Here is a 23,387-nt window from a genome sequence, read left to right on the forward strand (position 1 = left end):
TTCCTAGCAAAATGAACCTCAATTTTTCTTAAAAAAAAAAAAAAAAAAAAAAAAAGAGCAAGTAGTACCTCTCCAAGCAGAATCTCCTAAGGCCCCAATTTCCAAAAACAAAAAGTCCTACTGCTTCATATTTTAGGATTGATCTGTCATTATTTTTTAATGTTCTTCCACATTGACGAAGTTGGGTTTCTTCTACTTTGTAAAACAAAAGCCTAATTATACATAGCCATGTGGACTACAGCCATACAGACAGAAGCTGGGGCTTTGGGGCTTTCACAAAGAGAGCCCAAATGAATTTACAATCATCAGAGATGTTACCGTGTTTGAGGACTCATGGACTAGAAAACATAACTACAGGCAGCCTACTGGCTGACCCATTTCATGGAGATCTTCCTTCCGGCTCTTACCTCTGTGATACGTGACGAAGAAACCATTGAGTTTCACAAGAGAGGATTTGTGTGTCGTGTTCTGATTTGGCAGTCAAATGTTTTGTTTGGTTTTGGGGGGTGGGAGGAGTGAGTTGTACAAAAGTGGAAAACCTGGCCTAAGTTCACCTGATCTTTGGACACTGCTCTCGTTAAGTATAAATCCTACTTTTGAACTTCCTCCAATTACGTGAGAGGTGAAGCCTCCCAAACCAATAAAAAAAGAAAAAAAAAAAAAAGAGACAATTCAAAAAGAACAATACTGAAGACTTAAAATGTGTTTGTCTTAAAATGTAAACCCTGAAACAGTAGCTCAAGGAACAACCCAAAGCAAAATGAGTTCTATCATAATGGTCTATTATAAAAAGCAGATCAATGCAAAGATTTTTTTCAATATGTGCATTACATGAATGCACAGCTATACTGTTTGTAAAGACCGGGAATATGGCAAAGGTGGCAAGGTCAAATATGTAAAATCTAAGAAATGTCGGTGCATTGACTAACTGTGCAATCTTAATTTGTAGCCCCTGTGTTTCATTACATCATACCACACTCCCTTTTCCGTATAGTAGACAAATTTATGAATATAAGCATCAAAAACATGCCTTTGTTCCTCAGTATTCACAAAGGTTTCAGATCTCAATCCTTTAAACTTTGAACTAAAAATTTCAGATTTTTCAGACCAGTCCTGCCCTCACAAAAAAATTACTCATCCTGACTGGGGAGCCATTAAATAATTACTAAAACTGTATTTAGCCTCAGGCCTGACTGGTGACAGGTAGTACTAAATGACACTTGGACCTGCAATGAATAAGAGGAAAAAGAAATATCACTGCCAGTCCATTTGGTAAGTGGCAAAGGTGGCAGTGCCTTCTTAAGAAAAATGCGTTTATACAAGTGATCAGTGTGTAAAAACAAATTAAATTTGGAGTGTCTCAATCTTTGGGTGTTTGAACTTTATAGCTTATTATAACTTTAACAAAATAATGTAATTCAATACAATTGTGCTTTTCTTCCTCCAGCCTCCACAGTTTTCAAGTGTGATATTGCACTGACTCATTGCACTTAGTTCATGTTGGAAGAACAGAACATCCAAATTTCACTGAGAACCAGAGTAACTAGTAATGACAAACCAGTCTCCTTTCAATGCATGCCACAAAGAGCACATAAGAAGTCTGATTTGTCACAGATCAACAAAATTGTTTTAAAAAAATAAATCTTGGATAAAAAAATGTGTTGTGGAACCACAAGAAACAACTAGGATACCAGTTTAAAGCACGCTCTGGTCGACTCTAAAAGCGCAAAGGAGCCTATTGAACACCAGTAAGATGCAGATAAGGGAAAAAGTTTATGGAACAGTTTGGGTGGGTGATCTCTACAAGTATGTAAATGCACACTACCTTCGGTCTGCCAACAGGATTAAGCAATCTTTCATGCACAAGCAGTAAGCGCTTTGATGGCTACTTGCAATCAACAGCAATCCAGGGGCATTGAAGAGTAACATTTTCCTGGTTTGCTTTTGGGTTGAGTTTTGTGGGATTTTTTTTTTATGATCATGCAAACACCAGGGCTTTTGCCCTACTAGGTGATACAAAAGGCACGCAGACAGCAGACCTTTTCCGAGCCCACTGGCAGCATTGGGAAGGCCTTTTGCCCATCTCCAGCTCCCAATAACGTTACTGCACAACCACCACCAGAACAGCACGGGCTGCCCACTCTCCAGCCTGCATGCACCAGCATCTCCTAAAACAAGTTATTTCGGAAACGGTTTAACTTGCGCCGCTGACGCTGCGCCCTGACTACGTTACCTGGGCCACGGGCACCGGCCACCGGCCGCGCCGTACACAAGCCCAGCACGCTGGAGCGGCGCCCGCGGCAGCCCTGCGGGACACCGCGTCGCGCCAGCCCATGGTGCGGCCCTGCCCCGCCACGCCCGCGCGCAGCTCCACCGAGCACCCGCCGCCAGCGGAACACGGGGGGCAGACCCCGAGCCGCCGCCCGGTGCGGGCTGGGAGGCGAAGGCCAGCCTCCCCTCGGGCCCTGCCCACCACCCCCTTCCTCTCGGGGACGGGCGCGGCGGCGTCCCCCTTCCAGCAGGGCCCCGCCGGTGACTAAGCACACCCGCCGCCGCGCCGCGACCGGCCTTTTACCCCCACCTCCGCTCCCGGCCCCGCTCCCGGCCCGGCCCCGCCCGCCGCCGCGCCCGGCCCGCCCCCCTCCCCCTCCCCCTCCCCCTCCCGCTGCCGCGCCCGGCGCCTGCGCGGTGCGGTGCGCGCGGGCGCAGGAATGTGCGTTACAGTTAAATAGTGGGCGCAGGGGCGGCCGCCGCGGTGCTCGCGGCCGGCGGCTCAGGGTCGGGCCGGGCGGCGAGGCAGCCTCCATGGCGCGGCGCGGCTCCTGGGGCGGTGGCAGCCGCACGGCGCTGCTGTGACGGGAGCTCGGCGGCTGGGACTGGCCTTCCGCCTGCCCCACTCCTGAGCGGGGGCCCGCGCCGGCGTCCCGGGGGCGCGGCGGCGCTCCGAGAGCGGAGCCGTGGCGGCGGCAGCGGCAGCGGCCGGGGGCAGCCGGCGTGTCACCGCCTCTATGATGAAATTTAAGCCGAATCAGACGCGGACGTACGACCGGGAGGGCTACAAGAAGCGGGCGGCGTGCCTCTGCTTCCGCAGCGAGCGGGAGGACGAGGTGAGCCCGCCTCAGCCCGCGCGCACGTGGGGCGGGGGGCGCCGGGTCCGGGCGGGGCTCCCGTCCCGCCGCCACCCGGGGGGATCCTGCCGCCGCGTTCCTGCGCCCGGCCGGGGTCGCGGGCCGCTCCCGGGGGACCCCCCCCCGGCACGCACGGAGCCGTGCTGGGGCTCTCCCTGCGAGCCGGGGGAGGGCACGCCGCCGCGGAGCGCTGCGGGGCCCGGGTGGCCGAAGCCGGCGGCGGTGGGGGGGGGGGAGGCGGCGGTGGCGGCCCGCAGCCTGGGCGGGGGGGGTGGGGGGCGGTGGCGGTACCCCCCTGCCGGGCCGGCCTGCGCCGTGCCCCACCGGGCCGGCCGCGGCGCCTCTCGCCCACCATCTTGGGGCGGCGGGGCGCGGGCCCACGTGCGCGCGGCCCGCCTTTGTGCACGGCGGCGGCCGCGCCCCGCGGGGGGCGGGGGGGCGCCGGGCACCGGCTGCTGGGCGCGGGGTTATCCTTTGTGTGCCCGCATAGGGGGTGATGGCGCATGGAGGGCAGGGCTGGTGACGCTTTTAAGAGGAACCCCCTGCCGTGCTTGGGTGGGATAAAAAGCAAAAAATAAAATAAAAATCTTGTGTTTGAAAAAACTGTTTTTCCTACCGAGAGAGTGAAATGGTGCTTACGTATGTTTTGCCAAGGAGCTCGGGGGCGGGAGAGGGGGGTGCTGCGGTGCTGGTTGTAGAGGATAGGGCTCAGCCGGGGTTTTATGTTGCAGCAGAAACGGGAGGTGGCAACAAAGTTGTCCTATATTCCTAGCCAAGGTCAATTGCACTGGCCGTTATCTGGAAACTTTGCTGATGGTTTCATTGCACAATGCGTTTAAAGGCTGTCTCAGGCTGGAAGCATACCCTTTCCTGGTTTTCGTTCTCGTTTTGTTGTTTAATAGCTATAAAATAACTACAAAGGTTAGGGCTTGGGGGTGTTCCCCCTTTTTATCTATGAGCTGGAAGAACATACCGTCCTATCCGTGCTGCCAGTATGGCAAATTCCTTGCCTAAACATCTACTAAGCGATATAATGCAGCAGGGAGAGGCCTGATTTCAAACTATGGACCCTTGGATTTAGCAAAAAAATTTGTACAGTGTTTGTGTATATGCCATTCCCTGTGTGGTGTAAATACAGCCTTGGGACCACGCTGATCCTAATATTATAAAGTGCCCAACAGGAATCTTGCTAGTTCTTGCTATTGGTCTACCTTTTCTTTGGTTTCAGCAGCACTTCTGATACTTTAGCGTGCTTCCCTGTTTATGTGTCTTCATTATTTATTTTTGGGTGCTGCTTTTGCTCAGACTTGTTTGGAGCCACTGTTACAGTTTTCTTGCACCAGTTGTAGTTGGAAATTCGTGGTTGGGGTCACCTCTGTCTGTAACTTCCATTCACTCTTCATTTCCTGCTGCAACATCTTCTATTCTCTTTCAGTCTTGCATTCAAATGAGACCACTGGCTGCTTCAAAAAATTGTGTGTAAGAACACCCTCTGAGGCTGAGGATGGTATTAGCAGCTTTGCGGGGCTGTGTAAGAAGAGTGGATGCTGACACTTGTTGCACTGGAGCGCTCTGTGGTATTGCGGATGGAGTACCTGTATGGCTGGCGTGAGGCCGGGCTTTGGCATTGTGCAAGTAGACATGCTTGAGGGTGAAATGAATGGGATAACACCAAGTCAGATTTGGGATATAAATTCAGCGCGTGGAAATAGTTCAAATCACTTTCTGATAAGTTATTTCCAGAAGAGCAATGGCAACATCTTGAACTTCCGTAGCCATTTCCCAAGTGCCAGCTCCATCTGTATCAATACAGAACCTATTCCTTAGAAGTCTGATGCCTGACTACTGTTTGTGATTAACTTGTATCACCAGCCATGTTCCCCAGATTGGCTGGATGAAGCTTGCTTCTGTTTTTCTTGAACTCTGCTCTTTCAGTAAGTTTTTGTGTAGGTCTACTTCAAACTCCACATAAAGCCTTCAGTGTTTACTTTCCAATTCTCCAGAGACTGTACCACTGATTTTCAGCTGACCTACATCTCCAGGGATCTTTTTAGGTGCAGGGTAGTTTCTGCTGCAAAGGAGCTCAAAGGCAGTCGGTACCTGGGTGACTGGAGGGAGAAGAAGGGAACAGCAGACTACTGTAGAAGCTACTGGGGGGGCAAATTAGTTTTCATAGTTATTCTAACCTACAGGGTTACTACACTGTAAGAAAACAGTTGCTCGACATTGAAGGAGAGACAATAGAACATACAACTGAAAGCCATCTTGGGCAATGCATTTGTTTTGGGGCATTTTAAAGCAAGAAATCAAAATTTTTGAGCGGGGATCCTATCTGCAAGTCTTTCTCAGCACATCATGTTCTACTTGATAGAAACTGATCAGTGTCTATCTGGAGGCACTGGTACCTGCAGCAATCTTCTGATACCAATCCTGGAATTAACCTGTCTTCCTGCTTCTGTTCTGACTTTCTGAAAGGCCGGTCTATGTCCAGTTGTGCCTGTGCTATAGCTGTTTTCCTCCTTTCTTGCGCTTAGCTTTCTGACACATCTGTAGACAGCAGTCATTCCTTTCTTAGCAGTTTTTTGTTAAGAGTTGAAGTCTTAAAGCCTTGGCTTCTAAAACCATTTTTCTCTTTCTGATCATCGTAGTAGCTCTTTCATCTTCAGTTTGACAGCCGTATTTTTTTAATGGTTTTTTAAATCACAGTTGTGATTGCTTTAGATGGAATATCACTGTGTTGTATAAAAGGTTAATAATACTTTTGTAGGTATACCAAGAAAAAAAACATTGTGATAGGAGCTGTCTGTCATGATTGTAAAGCTATCATGTAGTCATCTTGCAATTAGTAGTGGTATCTAAGACTGTAACTTGTTCCCACCTCGTGAACTCTCAGCTTGTTCCAGAAATTTTAGTATCCTGTGCATTAGATCCACAATACGTTCTTAACCGAATGTGATCCTTCTGCAACTTCAGCATGAGATCTCGCTGTTGATATCATGACTTACAGACACTGCCTCGATGTGGAGACTTACAAATTTCAGTAACAGCTTTTTGTGCTCATTACCTATGAAAATCAGGCCAGTCACTAAAACACTCTATCTCTACTATTAATCATCATCCAGTAAAATCTGCTTGTTACAGCTTCCTGGTTTCTTTCCTATCTGTATTGCACTTCTTATGCTACCTTTGTAGCCCTGTTGAAGCCCATGTTACAGTTGATTTTTATGGACAGTGAAGCAACATGTCAAAGAAATCAAAGACTGGTAACAGAGGATGTTTTTGGTAAAAACACATTGTATTTCCATTCATTTTCTGTTCGTTTCTAAATTTGAAACATGGGTGGGCTCTGGAGTACTGCTGAGGCAAAATTTAGTTTGGTGATCCCTGCAAACAGTTTGAAATACAGGTGCTGTACTCCCAGCCTCCAGCTACAGCACCGTGTCCAATTGGACTTGCCAACAGTCTTTGCATCTAGGCTTAAAATTGTTGAGTCAGTTCTCTTGGGTGTTACAGGCTGGAAACAGGGCTTGCCCGCAGTCTTGTGACCTGTCAAAAGCTTCTGCTTTGTCTTGAGAGCTGGTATTGCAGCTGTGAAAGCATGTACCTGTGACATGACTGATTGTCCACACGCACCACTGCAAAAATCCTCCCTTCTGTTTCTTCATCTTCAAGTGTCTCCACATACACCAATTTAGTGCTATATAGCCCCTTACATATATAATATATAAACCATACAATATAACAGCATGAAGGCTACAAAATCTAAACCATATCTCCTGGAAGAAGCCCAAATAGCCAAGTAATGTGGCCAGTAGCGTTAGGTTTGGGTTTTGGTTGTTGGTTTTTTTTGAATCTTTTAGAAGATCTTAGACTACATCAGTGTTGCCTGTTTTGGTCTCTCATTTGGACTGAAGAGAGAGCAAGATGGCTGGATATGAGCTTAAGTGCTGGCTGCTTTTGTTGTTCTTGATGGAAATGAAGCAGTAATTGCAGGCACTGTCTGCCCTTTGAACAAAAGAAAAATGCTGGAAATTAAGCAGGAGAAGTCCCATGAAAAACGAAGTAAGGCTATGTGGGCATGAAATGCGTGGGGGCTGCAGGCTTTTTGCTTTGAACAAGCCAGAAGCTGTTAGGTGTGTGCAAAAAGCTGATGGTATTCAGCAGACTGGGATGGGCTGGCGAATTTGTATATGAGGAAATGCAGGTCTCTCTTGAGCAGCTAGATGTGGATGGCAGCTTTAGGTTAAGCCCACAAGAGAACGATTCTCTGTGCTGTGAGGACTGACTGCTTCCATGGGTTGGAATTGCTTATGCATTCAGGATTCTGCAAACACTGGTTTTACATAAAATGCTGCTGTCTTAGGGTCTGGGCGGAGGCTAGGCAAGGAAATTCTTACTTCTCAAAGCACAGAATGAGGCAGGCCTTTAAAGCAACAAGAACAAATAGTAATAAACATTTTTTTTTCTAGTAATTTGGATAAGTTAAACAATTTTAAAAGCTAATTTAATTTTTCTTCCATCAACCACATACCATACAAATAAATGAGCAGTTCTTTTTAAATACCTTGAATATAAAACTTGAGTCCATTTTAATTATTTTGGCATCTGCAACACTGCTTTATGTAATGGAATATGGTATGGAAAGCCCTACTTTAGCGTTCAGCCAGCCATTGCTAGTGGCAGATCTAAAAAATAGTTTCATGTACAAAAAAGTCTTCAAGCTTTTCAATTTTTAATTTTGCCATTTTTGCTATTCAGACTTGTACAGGAGATGAAAATAGACAGGAAGGATTTTCTGTTACTCTTGAGAGTAGCGAGGATAACTCAATTGTCATACACTTAGGGGAAACATGGAATATTTTTTTGTAAATTTTTTTTCCCCCCTGTAGCAGGGCACACGCTTGCATGACACCTATTGCCTCTTAGCTTTGAGTTAATTACAGGCTCCTGGTATTGTGTCATCTTTTGGGTCTGATGTAGAGAGTTTTATTTCTTGGGCTGTAGAATGTCAAGATTTAAGAAACCCTTGTTCAATCTACTTTGCTCTGGTGGTCATTGTTTCTTTTTTTTTTTTTAAATAGTAGTGTAGTTCAGTTTTGTACAGCTGTTGCTTCTTATCAGCAATGGTTTTAGTAAAGGATAATAAAGGAAAAAGTAAAATTTTATTTTTATTTGCGTTGGTCCAAGTCATCTGAAAACCAGAAGGACCTGTTGTAATGTAACCCATCTATAAATCCAGGGCCCAGAAGTGTCACCTGGCTACCCTGGAAAAATGGGGTGTTCTAGGAACTTTTGTAAATAAACTTGCACGGTGATGAAAGATCTTTTATGCTTGACTCAAAATTCATCATTTGGTTTCTTTATCCTTAAGTGTAAGTTATTGGGTGTACACACACAGATAATGTATGCTTTAAAATATAATTTAGAGTATGACCGTAGCACCATATTTAAGGCTGGCGTGCTCTCCAAGACAATGTATGGACTGATACAGGTTACCTAGCTTGCTCTGTGATTGCCTAATAGAGTATAGGTATACTTTAAAATACCAGAGAATACATGTTTCAATGTGCACTTCAGGTGCACTGTGGGTTTTACTTGTTCTGTCTCATGTCCCTGCCCTGCTAGCACACAGGAGGAATAATGGGCATAGGATATTTGCTGCCTTAGTTTTTCATCAGCATTTTCTTGATACTTGAATATCATCTGTGTGGTGTAGGAAGGGGTGTAGCTCAAAGAATCAAGACCTATGAACAGCTTCCAAAATGGCTCTTTATGATGTGTCTACAGAGACAGTGTCTGCTTATGGTGTATCCCTGCAGGCTCGTACGGGGTTCTGCAGTGGTTTAGGCTTGTGTTAATGTTAAGAAAAATAATTGAATGTTAGGCTGCTGTGGGTAGGATTTGTATCAGGTAACCAATTTAAAAACCACAAGTGCCTTCTTATCCCTACTTCCACAGAAAAACAGCTCTCTGCAGGCATTGCATATGCACCTTGCTTTCATGTTGGGATCTTTTTTTTTTTTTTTTTTTTTTGACAAACTGCAACACCCTGTCAGCAGTAGAAGCTTCTAAGTTCGGCGAACTGCAGGAATTCATCTGTCCACCACGGCAGGAAGCTTCAGTCTTCACTCATGCCTCTTCAGATACTGAAATCAATCAACTATTCACTGGTTTTTTTGTTGCAAAACCTCCGATTTTTTTTTCTGGTACCTATGGTATTACTTGCCTATGCCATATGCATGTGTTTAATGGGGTGGATAGTTGCTCAGAAGGAAATACGGTTGTACCTGCCTGACATCAGACTGCAACAAAACATGTTTTATCTTTTGCCCGGTTTAGAAGATGTCTTTTTGAACTAGCAGTATTTGTAAGTATGTAGATACCTGAGAAAATACCCGTTGTAGCTTACTTCCACCATCCTAAGTTTACTCTGAGATTTTAAACTGGTAGCTAAGTTTGTTTGAATTGTCTCAGTTAACTCAGTGGTGCACAAAACCTCCAAGTTACCGGTTTCTGTGAAACAGTGGTGGCAGACTTCTTGAGAAATGCATACAAATCCTGTCTAGAGATACATATACACACACATATATATGCACGTGTATCTCTTAACTAGGATTTGTAGACATGTTTTCTTAAACATCTTTTATAAATATGTGAGTTTGTGGACCACAGGTTGATGCCTATTTTTTCCCAGTCTCGTTTGTTGAAAATTTAAAAAGCTTATTTTAATTAGGTGGCTTTCTGACCTTAATGCTTAAGCACTTTAATGGAACCAGTCCTACAAATGTGAAGATTTTAAAACAAATTGTCTTCAGAGATGTATGGGGTTTTTTCCAAGTATCTTTAAGACAAAAAAAGGCTGAAAGGTAACTGGTACTTGCCGAGAAGTATCCTTTTCATGTCTTACCTGCAGCTGAACATTTCTCAAAGACTTGGAGCTCTTGTTTCTGACAAGTACTTTGAAGCTGATCCCTTAGTCAAACAGATTATGTTGCTGAGTAACTGGTAAAGCCCAGTTCTCCTGCTCAAGATTAGGCCATGGTTTTAAGCTAAAAGGAAATAGGCAGCAATATTGAGTTTTAGCTCTTCCCCTACTACCTCATGTGTTTTTTCCCTTGGTCTGTATTGGCAAGCATAAGGGAAGGAGAAGGTACTGTAAAGTGGATTGGTGAGCTGACCCCGTGTGAGAAGTAACACCTCTGTTACAGACACTTGCTGGGGGGGCTCTCCTTGTTTGCAGGGGTTTTTGCAGCCAGGAATCCTTTTGCCATATGGCTGGGTACAAGATCTGCACCCTTCATCGCACCACGAGACCTGTCACATCTGATTCTCTGAAGCATCCTAAAGCTTAGGGGGAGATCTTATGTTACAGGTGACTTGAGTGCTTGTTGATGTGAAGAAATGTGTTCTAGCTGACATGCCACAGTAGTATAGTGCTGTCTGTTCCTGATATGAACACTTCAGCCAAAGAACAAAACAAAGTACTTTAAATAGCCAGAGGAAGGTACTCAAATTCTGCATCACTATAACATGGTAGCCAGATGTGTGAATTTTATGTGAAGTAAAAATGTATAGAATAATGTCATTTTTAAGTGCAAGTTAAAGCAAAACTCCTGAAAAGGTCTGATGTTTTTCTCCCTATTGCCATATAGCCTTAAAATCAGAAGATGTCAAAGGAAGATTAATTTGCAGATCTGTTTTTTTGAAGTAATAAAGAAATACATGCATTTATTTTTATATCACTCATCTTCAGAATATTGGGAAAAGTTGCACTGACTGATGTTCAGGCATCATGCTGCTGCTATGAAAAGTGATCTTTACTTGAAGTTCGGAGGACATTGCAGACTTTAATACATTACATAGACAGAACCCAGTTTCCTGGGTTGTTTTCAAGATGCTGTGCTCAAGTTAATGAGCGTTAGGATTAATGTACTGCTAGTTGTTATGCTGCTTCTCTGCCAGTTCTTGTTCATTGTGACAAAGTCATCTTTTTAACCTCGGTCATAGCGGGGGGGACAGCTTTTCAGTCTATTGTCTGTAAAGTACTTTGCTAGAGGCTCTTGAATTGGCTTAGGCTGATCTGAAATGGGTAGCTGCAGTCATGCCTTTCTGCCATGCTGACCCTTGTGTGGCTGTGTACTGATCAGTGTGGCGTGTGTGCAGGCTGAAAACTAAGCTTTAATGGTATGAGGTAGTTTCAGCCAGATCAGCTTCCTGAACTCATTGTGCCACTGTAAGAAAGCAAAGATGTTGCAGCCTTGACTTAAATTAGCTTTTTGAATGCTGTCAAGTCTGATTCCAAGGTTTTTTACTGCTCTACAATAATGTTGTGCCCATTGCATCTCCAGGTTAAAGTAATTCTGAAAATGATGGCAGTAAAGAATGAGGTCTATAGGCAATCACTCTACTGAGAATATTTTCAGGAAGGCAAAAGCATGTTCCTTACTAAACAGTACCTGTGTGGCTGCATTGCTGTGGCAAGTTGTAAAGCTCTATTGCATTTTTCAGCTTTCTGGAGTCCAAAAAGAGACAATGGCATCGTAGGGCAAGGATCCCACAGTAACCTACGTATAGGGGAACTGAGAAACTGTTCCAGAACTACTGAAGTGAAGCAGTGATTCTGTAACAGAAAGTGTTAGATGAACTACAGTAGCAGGTTCACATGTGCTCTCTAATTTGAGATGTGTGCTTTTGCCTTAAGTATTCATACAGTGAATCCTGCAGATATGATCCAGGGTTTGTAAGGGGTGCTTTTCCTTGCTTCTCAAAATGTTTCTGTGTGGTAGCATTCAAAGTAGTTTTCCAGTACTTTTGAGGAAGCTCCTGAGCTGAAAATAATGGGAGGTTTGAAGTGTTAGGGCATAATAAAATGTTTCCTGCTCTTACTCTTCCCTGAGCATCTCCTTATGGCCGTTTTTAAAGAAACCACAGGGCTTGACTGACCCTTTTGGCTGTTTTTGGATTAAACCATCTTTATGACTTTCAGGTGCTTGTAACTTTGGCAGACCAACCACGTAGTAGGAGCTTCCATGTTGAGTGTGCTAGGTTAGATTAATATAATCTCCATCAGAGTGGGTTCTGGTTTTTTTTTTTCTCTTTCCCTCTGTGTTTCTGATGCTTGTAAGAACATGCAGTTCATCTGTTCTCTTTAACAGCATTTTGACACCTGAGAGGTACTTCTTGCTGCCTTTACATCTTTCTTATACTCTAGCATCTTTCCTATGTCAGTTTAAAACTCCTGAAACTATATGTACTCGTCTTTGCAGAGCTTGTGAGTTAAATCCTTCATCTTCCATGCATCTGCCTTCTTTCCTTCTCTGCACAGTGTTCAGTCATCCACCTGAGCAATTCAGTGGTTTTTTGCAACTGAGCCACAGGTGCTCAGTGATCTTTTGGGGTGAGGGGTTGATTCTCTTCCTCTTGAAAGTTGTTCCTTTTAACTGCCGATTTTACTATTAAAAAAAGCCAAGTTTGCTTTCTTTTTATGTCCATTAAGTAATTCAAACAGCAAGTTGGATGTCGCTAGTGTATGAGTAGGGGTGATGAGCAGGGAGAAAATGGGATGAGCCAGTGGTGAAGAGAGGAACAGATGTGATTAGGCTGGGAAGAGAGATCTTACAAAAAAGTCTAATGACAAATAAATTTCTATGGAATCGGAGTGGTACCTTTTCATCTGTAAGTTCATTTTTCCGTGGAAGTAATACATCTGCTATGGAAAAATTCCCATCTTGCAGTTGGTTTTACAGTGGCTTCTGCTGCTGTTGCTTCCTTACTTCAAGGTATAGATGTCTCTGCTCTGAAGTCAGAAGAATCCAGCTGTGGGAGTTTGTTCTGGCTAGCAAGTTTCAACTTTAGCATTGCTTTTTTCCTTTTTTTATGTAAACTGAATTTTTAATAGTTATTTGTGTAAGCTATAATGCCCTACAGTTCAGGAAGATAGAAAGCAATGATATTTTTTATAATATTAAGCCATTTTCTACCTTTTCAAGTGCTTGATATGAAAAAATATAAAGAGGAATATCTTGTAGTGGTAATTTATATTACTCTGAGCTGTTGCCTAGTCGTCTGGAATATATGGCTGCTAACTTTTTCACAAGTTTCATTTGACTTGAGAACACTAACCACGCCAAAACATTGGCATCTTTCTCTAGAAATTTTTGGTTGTTTGTCTGCAGGCTTTAGCATTTATAGTGAGCAAGTTCCATGATGCCACAGGCTCTGTAATTACCTTTGGTTTTTTTCGTTAACTGTATCTTGGTTAAGCATATCAATAGGTGCTTATTACATGTAGGCTGGCCAGCAGTTTCTCTTCCTCACCGCACTCAAAGGTCATTGCTATTCCTGGACTTGAAAACAAGGTGGAAACTTGGCTAGTAAGAGTTAGTGGAAGAATTTATCTTTTTCTTCTCTTAGCTGAATTTTTTAGCTTTACTTCCTCACTTGGCAGTATTATGGAAAGTAATAGCGTTACCTTAGTCTTTGGCGTAAGATAAACTTAACAGTATAGCTGAGCAAGCAGAGTTGATGCCGTTACTCTGTACTTTGGAAGTCTTTTGAACAAGTCAACAGTAAGGCTTCTTCAGAGTAACAGCAGGAGAGGCGGTGATTGTAATCAAGTAATTACATGATTACATGAGAGGCAAGTAATACAACACAAGAAACTTTATGCCTTTCTCTGCTTGCAGAGATACGGAATACAGATTTCCCTGCATAGGGAGTACTGCTGTTGTCATCTTCTGAGCCTGACGAGCCTATGATGTAAAATTTGGTGTGTATAGGCCAGCAAAAGTGTAGGTATGTGAGATTCTGCAGTCTTTGGTTTTCAGTAGACTACTGTAATTGGTGTGAACATGAACCTCCTCAGAAAAGACTGGATGTCCATGCAACCAAGATCTCCCTTTTCCCGCTTTGCTTATCTTACATTAAGGGAAGATGAATTGCTGGCTTTTTGCTGCTGATTTTCCACCTCTTGGCATGTGTGTTGTCAACCAGCCACAGTTTTTTTGATGTCTTCATTTTTAAGTGATCTTTATATTTACAGCCTAGTCATTCAGGTACTGTGGGATGTGTCTTCTGGCCACTTACAGATGGAAGTACCTGACAACTACATCCACTACATGAAATTAAAAAAAAAAAAAAAAAAAAAAACACACACAAAAAAAAACCCACACAAACGCCTAAAACCAAAATGTGTAAGTTAGTGCAAGGTTGCTTGCTACCGTAACTGAAAGAATCTGTGTGGAATGCTTTTCAGCCTTAACACACAATCTAGCTATCAGCTCTTGGCTTTTGTAGAAATTGATTACCATTGAGTGTGTTTTTGCTAGCACATACCCCAGGACAGATGCTGCATGCCGTAGTGGCTTCAAACGATAATATTACTGAGTGGAACAAATTGTGCATCTGAAGGTCTTGGGGACATACTTTAGGTGTGGTCCCATGGATTCAGACTGTAAAAGCGGTGGGATCATGGGAAAATAAAGCGTAGTGGGAAAGATGCTCAGTTCCAGGGTTAGTGGAGACTTGGATAGTTGTGAAAATGAACTCCCAGGCTGTGATGCTTGGGGGTTTATTGTATGTATAGCTGTAAAGCCTATCTATCAGAGTTGATGTATTTTAATGTTAATTACTTGCTAGATGTATTTGTTTCTGCTTTTTAAAAGGATAATTTAAAGCTAACAGAAATACAAACCCAGCTCAATAGACTATTGATCAGGTTACCAGTAGTCAACTACTATGTATAAAGGCATAAAAAATTTCTGACTTTATGCTGTGCTTCCAGAACCAGCAACCTGATTTATCCCTTAGTAGTAATTAAGAATTTAATGTTAAGCCTTAACTAAACTATGAATGCTGATTAAAACCATTCTACCAAGCTGGGAATGATTTAATGTAATATAATCATCCTTTTGTTCATCATTGTTGCTAGCTTCCACATGACTGCAGTGAGTGCTAGTTTCATCAGCAGAAAATAATGTGTAATGCTTATGTCTGGGAATCCCACAAGTGAATTCATAACTAGATTTTTACAACTGCTCTTCAAGCATTGCCGACATGATCGTTCTTTGTGGTGATACAGATGCTCCACCTACATGTTCAAAAATTTTTTTAAATTACATTTAGTAGAACATGTAAAATTCAATGTGTTGCAGTTTTTCTTAAAGAAATGTTAGAAGAAACCAAATTGGACAAGGGCCAATGATGTACTGCTTGTAATTTAGTTACCCAATACTGTACGCATGCTATGCTAACATAACACATCAGTAACTGAAAAGAAGCTTGTCTAAGACTAAACATTAGAAGTATTTTCAGGAGTCTAGTTTTTTTATCCGAAAGATGCAGTTCCAAAAGAATTAGTTTAATTTCTGTGGGATGAAAATGTCTTAATTTTCATGCTTTACCGTCTGTATGACCCTGAGATTTACTATATTCTCCAGTTGTGAGTTTCTTGGTTTTTTGTTGTACATCTTAATTCCTGTGCATATATTGTATTGGTGTTTTTCACGTTGTGCCTAAGATCTGATGAAAGTGCTTGTGCAGGGAGATTACAATGTCATTGTCTTGACTTAGTTGTATTAAAAAGATTGGATGTTTATAAGTTCACTTTTTTTCTCCTTCTTCTTACAGTGCCTGGTTGCCTATTATGTTTCATTTCTAAAGTCCATAGTCCATCTGCCTAGGTGCATAAGTGCATTGCTGAAAAAGTAGATAGTACGAAGATTCCTAACTTGTGAGCTATATTTGACAGTCATTTGCAATTATTTATAGGTGCTGTTGGTAAGCAGTAGCCGATACCCAGATCAGTGGATTGTACCAGGTGGAGGAATGGAACCAGAAGAAGAGCCAGGGGGAGCAGCTGTCAGAGAGGTGTATGAAGAGGTAACAAAAAACAAAACAAACCTACTTTCTGTCTGCTGCTGCTATCTTTAGGTGGGAACCAAGAAGAAAGAGGGGACTCTACCTCCTTTATACAGGGTTTGACTGACTAAGACTTCCATGGTTTTGAAATTCAAAGAACTGCAGTTCTGTGTGTTGGAATTGGGGTATAATGTGGTGAGGTGAACTACATCAGCTTGCTTCCCAGCACACTTTCATTTCATAGCTAAATTTCTGTATGCCTTTAAAAACAGTTACTGAAAGTGGAACTGTGACTTTATGCCAGGTGACATATCATAGTAGTATAGCATTTATGTGTTTGTGCAGAAAATTTTGACTCTCAGCTCTTCCAGAACAGACTGAAGGTGAACTAATCATTAATGTGTAGCTGCATAAGAGAAATAAACAGACCTTTGAGGAGATTCCAAAATAAATGGATTAGAAACTGATGTATCTGAGCAGCTGAGAATTCAACAATAAAAAAGGCCTTGTTTAAGTACCTTTAAGGCTGTATCTATATATAAGTATATATATCTACAAAAGTATCTTTGAAGAAAGCACCATAGGTATAGTCTGCCTGCCTTTCTCTGCTCCTGCGCTTAGGCAAAACAAAGCTTTAAGTCTTGATGAATTAATGCAGTTTCCTACCCTAGTATGGTACTTCCATTTCAAATTCCAAATTCTGTTTTTTAACTAGCTATTTATTTTTCCTAGGCAAACTGTTAGAAATGATAAATGTTACTTGGATATCCAACAGCCAGGACTGTAAGCAGAATAAAGATTCAAGAAAAATCAGTGTCACTTGATTTAGCTAGAAATCATGCAATGTGTAAGTGACTACCAGTCAACTCTTAATTCTTAAACAGAAAGTACAAGGTTTTGCAGAAAGTGGATGTATCCTGGCAAGTGAGTGAACTACGGAGTTTCTGCTAGTCTTAAACAGTTCTCTCATCCCAGTTTGACTACTGATATTCACAAAACACTAATACTGTTGCTAATTAGTATGTGTAATGATTTTTTTTTCTATTAGCTGCGCTATCTTGTGGTTCAGCTTGCTTACCCTTAAGACTGGTTCTGCTGTGTTGTAGAGGCTTGGGAACTTGATGTACATGCAGCTTGGGCCAAAAGCTGCCTGCTCCTGGGTATCAAAATGAGGTGTTCTATGAACTGTGATTTGGTGACCCTCCTCCTCTTACATGGGGAAGGGACTAAATCAGTGCTTTTAGCAGCCTTCCTGCAGCAAGGTTCAAGCATGAGTAAGCCTCACTGATACTAAGTTATTCGAGACATTCTGTCTCTGTCCAGCTTTGCTGGAGGAGTCAGTTTTGAGCTGTACAAGGCATCCTAGGATGAAGTGCTGGTGTATTTGTGAAAGTAAAGGAAGCAATCATAAGGCAGTCCATTCGAAAGGGGCAATGATTTAGGATTCTAGGAATGAGTCAGCAGAGATTTAGGCTTCTAGGCAGTAGTAGCACCCCTGGAGAAAGTCCTGGTACTTTCCACTGTCATGAGTTGATGAGTGGGATTAAAAAGTACAGGACCACTGGCTTGGTGTTCCTGTGAACACTGGTAGTTTTAATCGCTGATCTGACCTAAGGCACAGTCCAAGATGAGGGATAGTAATCATCTCATCTCAGTGTCAGACTAGAGCTGACTGAATGTAGCTGTGTGTTTGCGTTTTTTCTTTGGTGAAGATGGATCACCTTGAAGGGGCCTGTCTGCAGTTAGTATGTCACCAAAGTTGCTGTGGGGATTTGACCAACTATTGAAAGCTGCCTGAGTGGTCTAGCTTCTCAGCTCGCAGGGAATGCAGTGCTACACACGAAGCGCTCAGGCTGACTTCATAGCAAAGTAGTATAGCAGTGAGATTGTGACAAGCTTTCAACTACACATGGTTCTGCCCTGGGAATATTCAGGGGAACACTTGGAAGTTCTGGCTTTGCTGCAGCTGTGCTTGCACATCGCTGTAGTGGTGCAGTACGTGGGCCGTGAGTGGTGGAGAAGGTTAAGCAGGGATAGCTAAGGAATGGGTATAGAATATTACTGAAAGGCATATCATATAGTATAAACTTAGTACATATTTCTCTGTTAATGTCGAAGCCCAGTCAAAGTGCACTGCCCAGACACTGAACTTCTGTAGTTCATACAGATAACAATATGTTAGTTACTTCTGAATATTCTTTTTCCCTTTGGATATCCTTTTCACATCAGTGGGCCAAAAGAAAAAGAGCAAATCGGAAAGTGAAAAATAGGAGTACCTGCTGTTACGGTGTGAAACAGTCCTTTCATGGCTCAGTTTTGTTCTTGCCCTCATTTCTTTCTCAGGGCAAAGCAAAAGACTTTCTCGTACATCATGGTGGTTCTGGTCAGGAATTGTAGTACTCAGCAACCCTAGGCTGTTTTGAATCCTGAAGACAGAGGTCAGCCTTCTTCACTCATACAGAGTTCTCTTTTGATAATGTTTTATTCAAGTGCTGTTACACAAAATGAGTCTTAAAACCAGCTACATGTAAACGTGGTTTAGGCAAGTGCTTTACCTTTCAGTGTATTGTATGGTAAGCTGTTCTGTAGCTGCTTAGAATGTGTTGTCATCAAAATTTTGGTAAGAGGCTTCATGATAGAAAAGCTGCATGTTGTAAATTACTCAAAATGCCAATGTCATCAGTGTTTTACACTGTGATAGAAACTGTTTCTGAAGGTAAGGAAGAGAACCCAGCAAATACAAAGCTCTTGAGAAGAGCTAGCACAGTAGCATTTTTCTCAGAAGTTACTATTATGCTACAATAGTGGCTATGCTTTTTTTTTTTTTTAAATGATGTTACAGGGTAAGAGACAAACTGCCAGCCATTATTAGCTCTGAGCTGTGCTTGCAAATGCATAAAGATTTTTCAAAGGCTATAGGCTTTAATAAGCAAAAATCATTTGGTGACACCTGTTCTACGGCTTCAGAGTTTCCTGGGCTTGATAGCTTGTGTGGCTGATGAGTGTTAAAAGCTCATGCTCAAAGTGGAATATTCTTAAGCTGCAGGCTGAATCTTGTGTGCTGCCATGAGACTGCAAAGTGCCGTTTTTAAAGAAAAGCCAGAGTGGTGTTAAGGGCTTTGACTTGAGCCATGGAAATTCATACTAACCTTTCTAGAGATGGATGTCCTTTCTATTTTTATACTAAGGTCAATGTCACCTGGCAAGCTGGTTACAGTACACTGAACTGTGAAGAGTTTTGTGAATGAATAAACTTCAAAGGAGGCACACTGTGGCACTGGTTTGAACTGTGTTTCTTCAGTATTGGATCATGCACAAACTTAATCATCAGTTTCTATTAATTTATTAAAATGAAAAAAAATGATAGTGGGAGTTACAGTGGCTCTTCTTAATGGTAGGTGTGCTAATAGCTCACAATATGGTAGCCCACTGGCTCTAAATATCCCTCACTTTCACGCCAACAGTAGTGTATTTAAAATCTTTGGTTAAAAACGGAAGTAAAAATCTTTGTAGTCAAATGTATATGCACTGTAATTGTTCCGTAGTCTGCCTGTGTGCATGACTCCAGGTGGGTTTTTTTTTATCCTTAAGTTTTGTTCATGTTAGCGATTTGGGCTTTTGCCTTTACTCAATGTTTAGTATGTTTATTTCATTTAAGTCTATCTGCCATCTCACAGGTTAATGTCAAGTTCCTTAGGTACGGTAAGTTCTTACAAACTTGAAAGTTAAGTACCAAAATGAGGTTACAATATAAAGCAATCCCAGAAAGATACTAAACCTCATCTAAAATGAGGAGCTACTCTGGTAATGAATTTGGAGCTTAGTCTTTAATTGCATAGGTGAAGGATGGAAACGAGTTGTGTTTGCATATGTGGTGTTCAAAGAGAAGTAAGATGCAAACAAGCATGGCAAGCTAACATGTCCACACTGCTGAATGGAAGGAGCACCCTCCTGCTCCCTTTTCTTCCTCCTCTGCACCAAAAACAGGCTCTCGCTTTCTTTATACTTGGTGATATATTGAAATGCCTACTAAAACACATGCAATTCCTCCCAGACCTGTGTGAATATAGCTTCTAAGAAGAAGAGGCTGATGCTGAAGGTTAGTCTGCTGCAACAGTCAAAAATTTATTTTTTTTTTTTAGTAATTAGGCAGTAATACTATCTAAGACCTCTCACAGGAAATAAGAGGAATCTGCTCCAGTGGGCGTCTAGTATTTGAAAAATGATTGGGTGTTAAAGACTAGGACTAGGTAAATACTTTAAAAAATAAATAAAAACCCACACCCTTTCAGCTGTAAGATTGTGGCAGGTACAGTGAAACCGTTTGGGTTCTATAAGAGTATGCAACAAAGGGGCAGAATACACTTACGCTGTGCCTTCAGGGGCATGGCCAATAAGTAGTATCTAACAGATACCACAGTTAAAAATAACTCTTAAATCTTCTAGATTTTAAGCAACTTTTTGCCCTGGTAAACTGTTAGCCTAAAAATTACACTGCAGCATGACTCTTGCTCCATCTACAGGGAAGAAGGGGCAAGGCTGACTGCACATCTGAGAGCGCAGTAGGCGTAGAGCTGCCAACACTGAATGACCTCCAGGCCAGAAAGATTATGGGATGAAGCGGACAGTTTTCCCTCTCGTGGCTGGATTTAGACTAATATTAAAATATATGCATAAACTCAGATTTGAGACCTTACCTACGTAGTACTCCTAGACTTCCTTAGGGAATCATTCTGAGCAGGGTGTGAAGCACTTAATTCAACAGCTTGACTGTTAAAAGAAATGCTGATTTTTTTCAGGCTTTTCTCCCAAAGTTTAGATGTCTTACACACTTAGAGTAGCCTGTAGCATTCTGTTTACTTAAAAGAACCGTGTTTTAACAGCTGTGGGTACATAAAACCCAAAGGAAGAAAGATACTTTTATTAGAGACAAAATGGTTCAAAGCCTAGAACTTAACCAGTGTATTAGATTAGAAGCTTACAGTTGGGAAAGTGGGAATTCTATTTGACTTTCTGGGGAAAAGCTGAAGCATTTCTTGGTCCTTTAGCGCTTAATTTTGACATGGTTTTAAGGAACTACATTAAGATAAGACCTTGGAAGAAATATTTTTGTTAGTGATGTTTTTAATTGCTTTTGCTGTCAAGTTGGTGGTACTTTTTAAACTATGAAGATGATTATGAGACTAATGACCACCTTTTTATACTTTTAAGTATAAAGGTTTTCAAAAGATGCTATTGTCTGCAGGAATAATGCTACATTTTGGAAGCACGTATCTTTGCCTGGAGAGTAACTAGACATCAGTGACAGTAATCACATTTACGTAGCAACAGCTGCTTGCACAGAAACTTCATTGTAAGCTTTGGGGAATTTTTACACTTAATGTAATGGAGTGCTTCTAATTGTTTCATTCAGAATTACTCAGCGAAGAACATTTCTTTAAGCCAGTGATTTGCTTGGAGGGAGAACAGAGGAGCTGTTAAGTAAATTCCACTTAGAGTAACATTGATGATAATCATATTGTGGCTATGGGGTACTAATAAGTTGAAACAAACTTCTCCATGAAAGTTTAAGTATTGACGACCTTACCTGATCATGGTGTTTGTGCCGTGTGTCGGATATCAGTTAATGGTCATACTCCTACTTAACAGTTCGGAGAAGCCCTCCTGAATCTATTGATGGTTTCTTTGTCCTTCAACAGTCCTGTTTCTATAGACCTGCCTTTAAGAAATCTTCACAATGTGATTATGGCCTTAGCTAGGAGTTCTGAAAAGCTTGCTAAAATCCTGAAAGTGTTTTGGTTGGTTGGTTGGTTGTTGGGGGGGGCGGGGGCAGGGCAAAGTGTTTGAGGTGAGGGGGAGTAAGTTGTTTTTTCCCTCCCTCTGGTGGAGCTAAGTCCCTTTTAGAGCAGCTCCTTGGTACTTGGAAAAACTCTTCTTAATGTTTGAGAAACCTGCAGAGTCTGTACTGGGCTCTCTGTCATGCTGTTAAGCCATACCTTTAAGGGGATAGTAAACAATTTTGTTCTTGGCTGCAACTTTAGGGAAGAAATTACAAAACTCATGAAGCTAAAACTGCACACTTAAACACCTGAAGTATTAAAAAAAGAGTAATCCTACAGATTCATTTGTTACTTTTGATGGAACACGATGATGGGAAATTGCTTTTTTTCAGTTGTTCCAAAGTAGAAGTCTTAATGTAGTGATTCCTAGATAGTGCTGCGTGAGAAGAAAGGCAAAAATAGGGTACAGAAGCATGTGTTTGTAGCCTTTTAGGTTCTGCTTATCTTTTAAAAAAGATACTGTAAAGTTGAGGAAATTTGGACTGATTAGTAAAACCTAAATATTTTTTCAGCATGTGTTCCTTTGGGTAATAAAGAAGCATTTATTAGCCTAATGTAAAGCCCAGCAGACTGTATTGCCTGTTGTGATGTTGTCTCACAAATGGAGTTCGTTACCTGGTGTGGCATAGCTGACCCTTTCAGACCAAAATAAGGGTCTGTCGCTTTCATAATTAATGTGCTGCCTAATTGCTTATCCAGCAGGTCCAGTTACGTGTTTCAGCTTCATGAACTCATAATGCTTATCTCTGTCATCACAGCAGACACACAGAAGAATACTGTATGTAGCTTTGCATTAACTTCAGGTCTAGCTCTTGCTCCAGATAAAGAAAATACTTGTTGAGTTGCATGGCCTGCAGTCAGACTTCTTTCATCAAAACTGCTTAATAAATAACATGAGCCATCTGCTTTCTTTAAAAAGACAGACACAGAAAATGTTCACTTGTAAGATCTTGGTTAGACTTATTGCTAAAGCCTGCCCAGTTGTCTGTCAGTTACTCATTAAAATGTAATTAAGATCCATATGGTCTTTTTTATATAAAGACATAAGACATCAATAACTTTCTTTGGTTAAAGATGAAACAAAGACTGAAGGCTAGAATGTCATCTTAGTGCTAAGAGGCCCTATTTAAAATAATGGTTATACAGCAAGATGAAAAAAAATCTAAACATGGCTTTGTCTACCAGTAGACTATATATGCTTTTATGCCTCAGGCGTATGGACTGAGATTTGTTTAGAACAAATGAATGATCCTAAACTACTTCTGGTGGAAGAGGCATTATATATTACTTTTGGAAAAACAAACCCTAGAGTCTTAGTAGCATATAATGACTGCCTTAACTGTGTTGATAAAAATTACTAAGCACAAGCTGATACACAATGGGGTTTTAAAAAGTTGGAGTGAAACTCTGAATTCAAAGTCTTTTGTAATGTTAGTAACCAGAAAAAAAAGATTTAAAACTGTAGGGAATTGGGGATATAAACTTGGTTTTAAGCTTATATGCCAAAAGCTACACTTTTATATAAAAAACTACTGTAAATTACATCATTATGCTGCAAGAT

General features: G+C 41.8%; 1 protein-coding gene across 4 annotated transcripts in view; it reads left to right on the forward strand.

The window, feature by feature from the left end:
- The first annotated feature begins 2,691 nt into the window (after nt 1-2,691).
- Nucleotides 2,692-23,387, forward strand: part of NUDT4 (nudix hydrolase 4) — a 29,287-nt gene continuing 8,591 nt past the window's right edge. For all 4 annotated transcript variants that reach the window (XM_055711298.1, XM_055711299.1, XM_055711301.1 and 1 more), the window contains exons 1-2: nt 2,692-3,107; nt 15,897-16,007. In XM_055711298.1, coding sequence (XP_055567273.1) covers nt 3,009-3,107; nt 15,897-16,007 — 210 coding nt within the window. In that variant the 5' untranslated portion in view covers nt 2,692-3,008. The remainder of the gene's footprint in view (nt 3,108-15,896; nt 16,008-23,387) is intronic.

Source organism: Falco cherrug, chromosome 5 (genome assembly GCF_023634085.1).
Source record: "Falco cherrug isolate bFalChe1 chromosome 5, bFalChe1.pri, whole genome shotgun sequence".
Taxonomy (NCBI): domain Eukaryota; kingdom Metazoa; phylum Chordata; class Aves; order Falconiformes; family Falconidae; genus Falco; species Falco cherrug.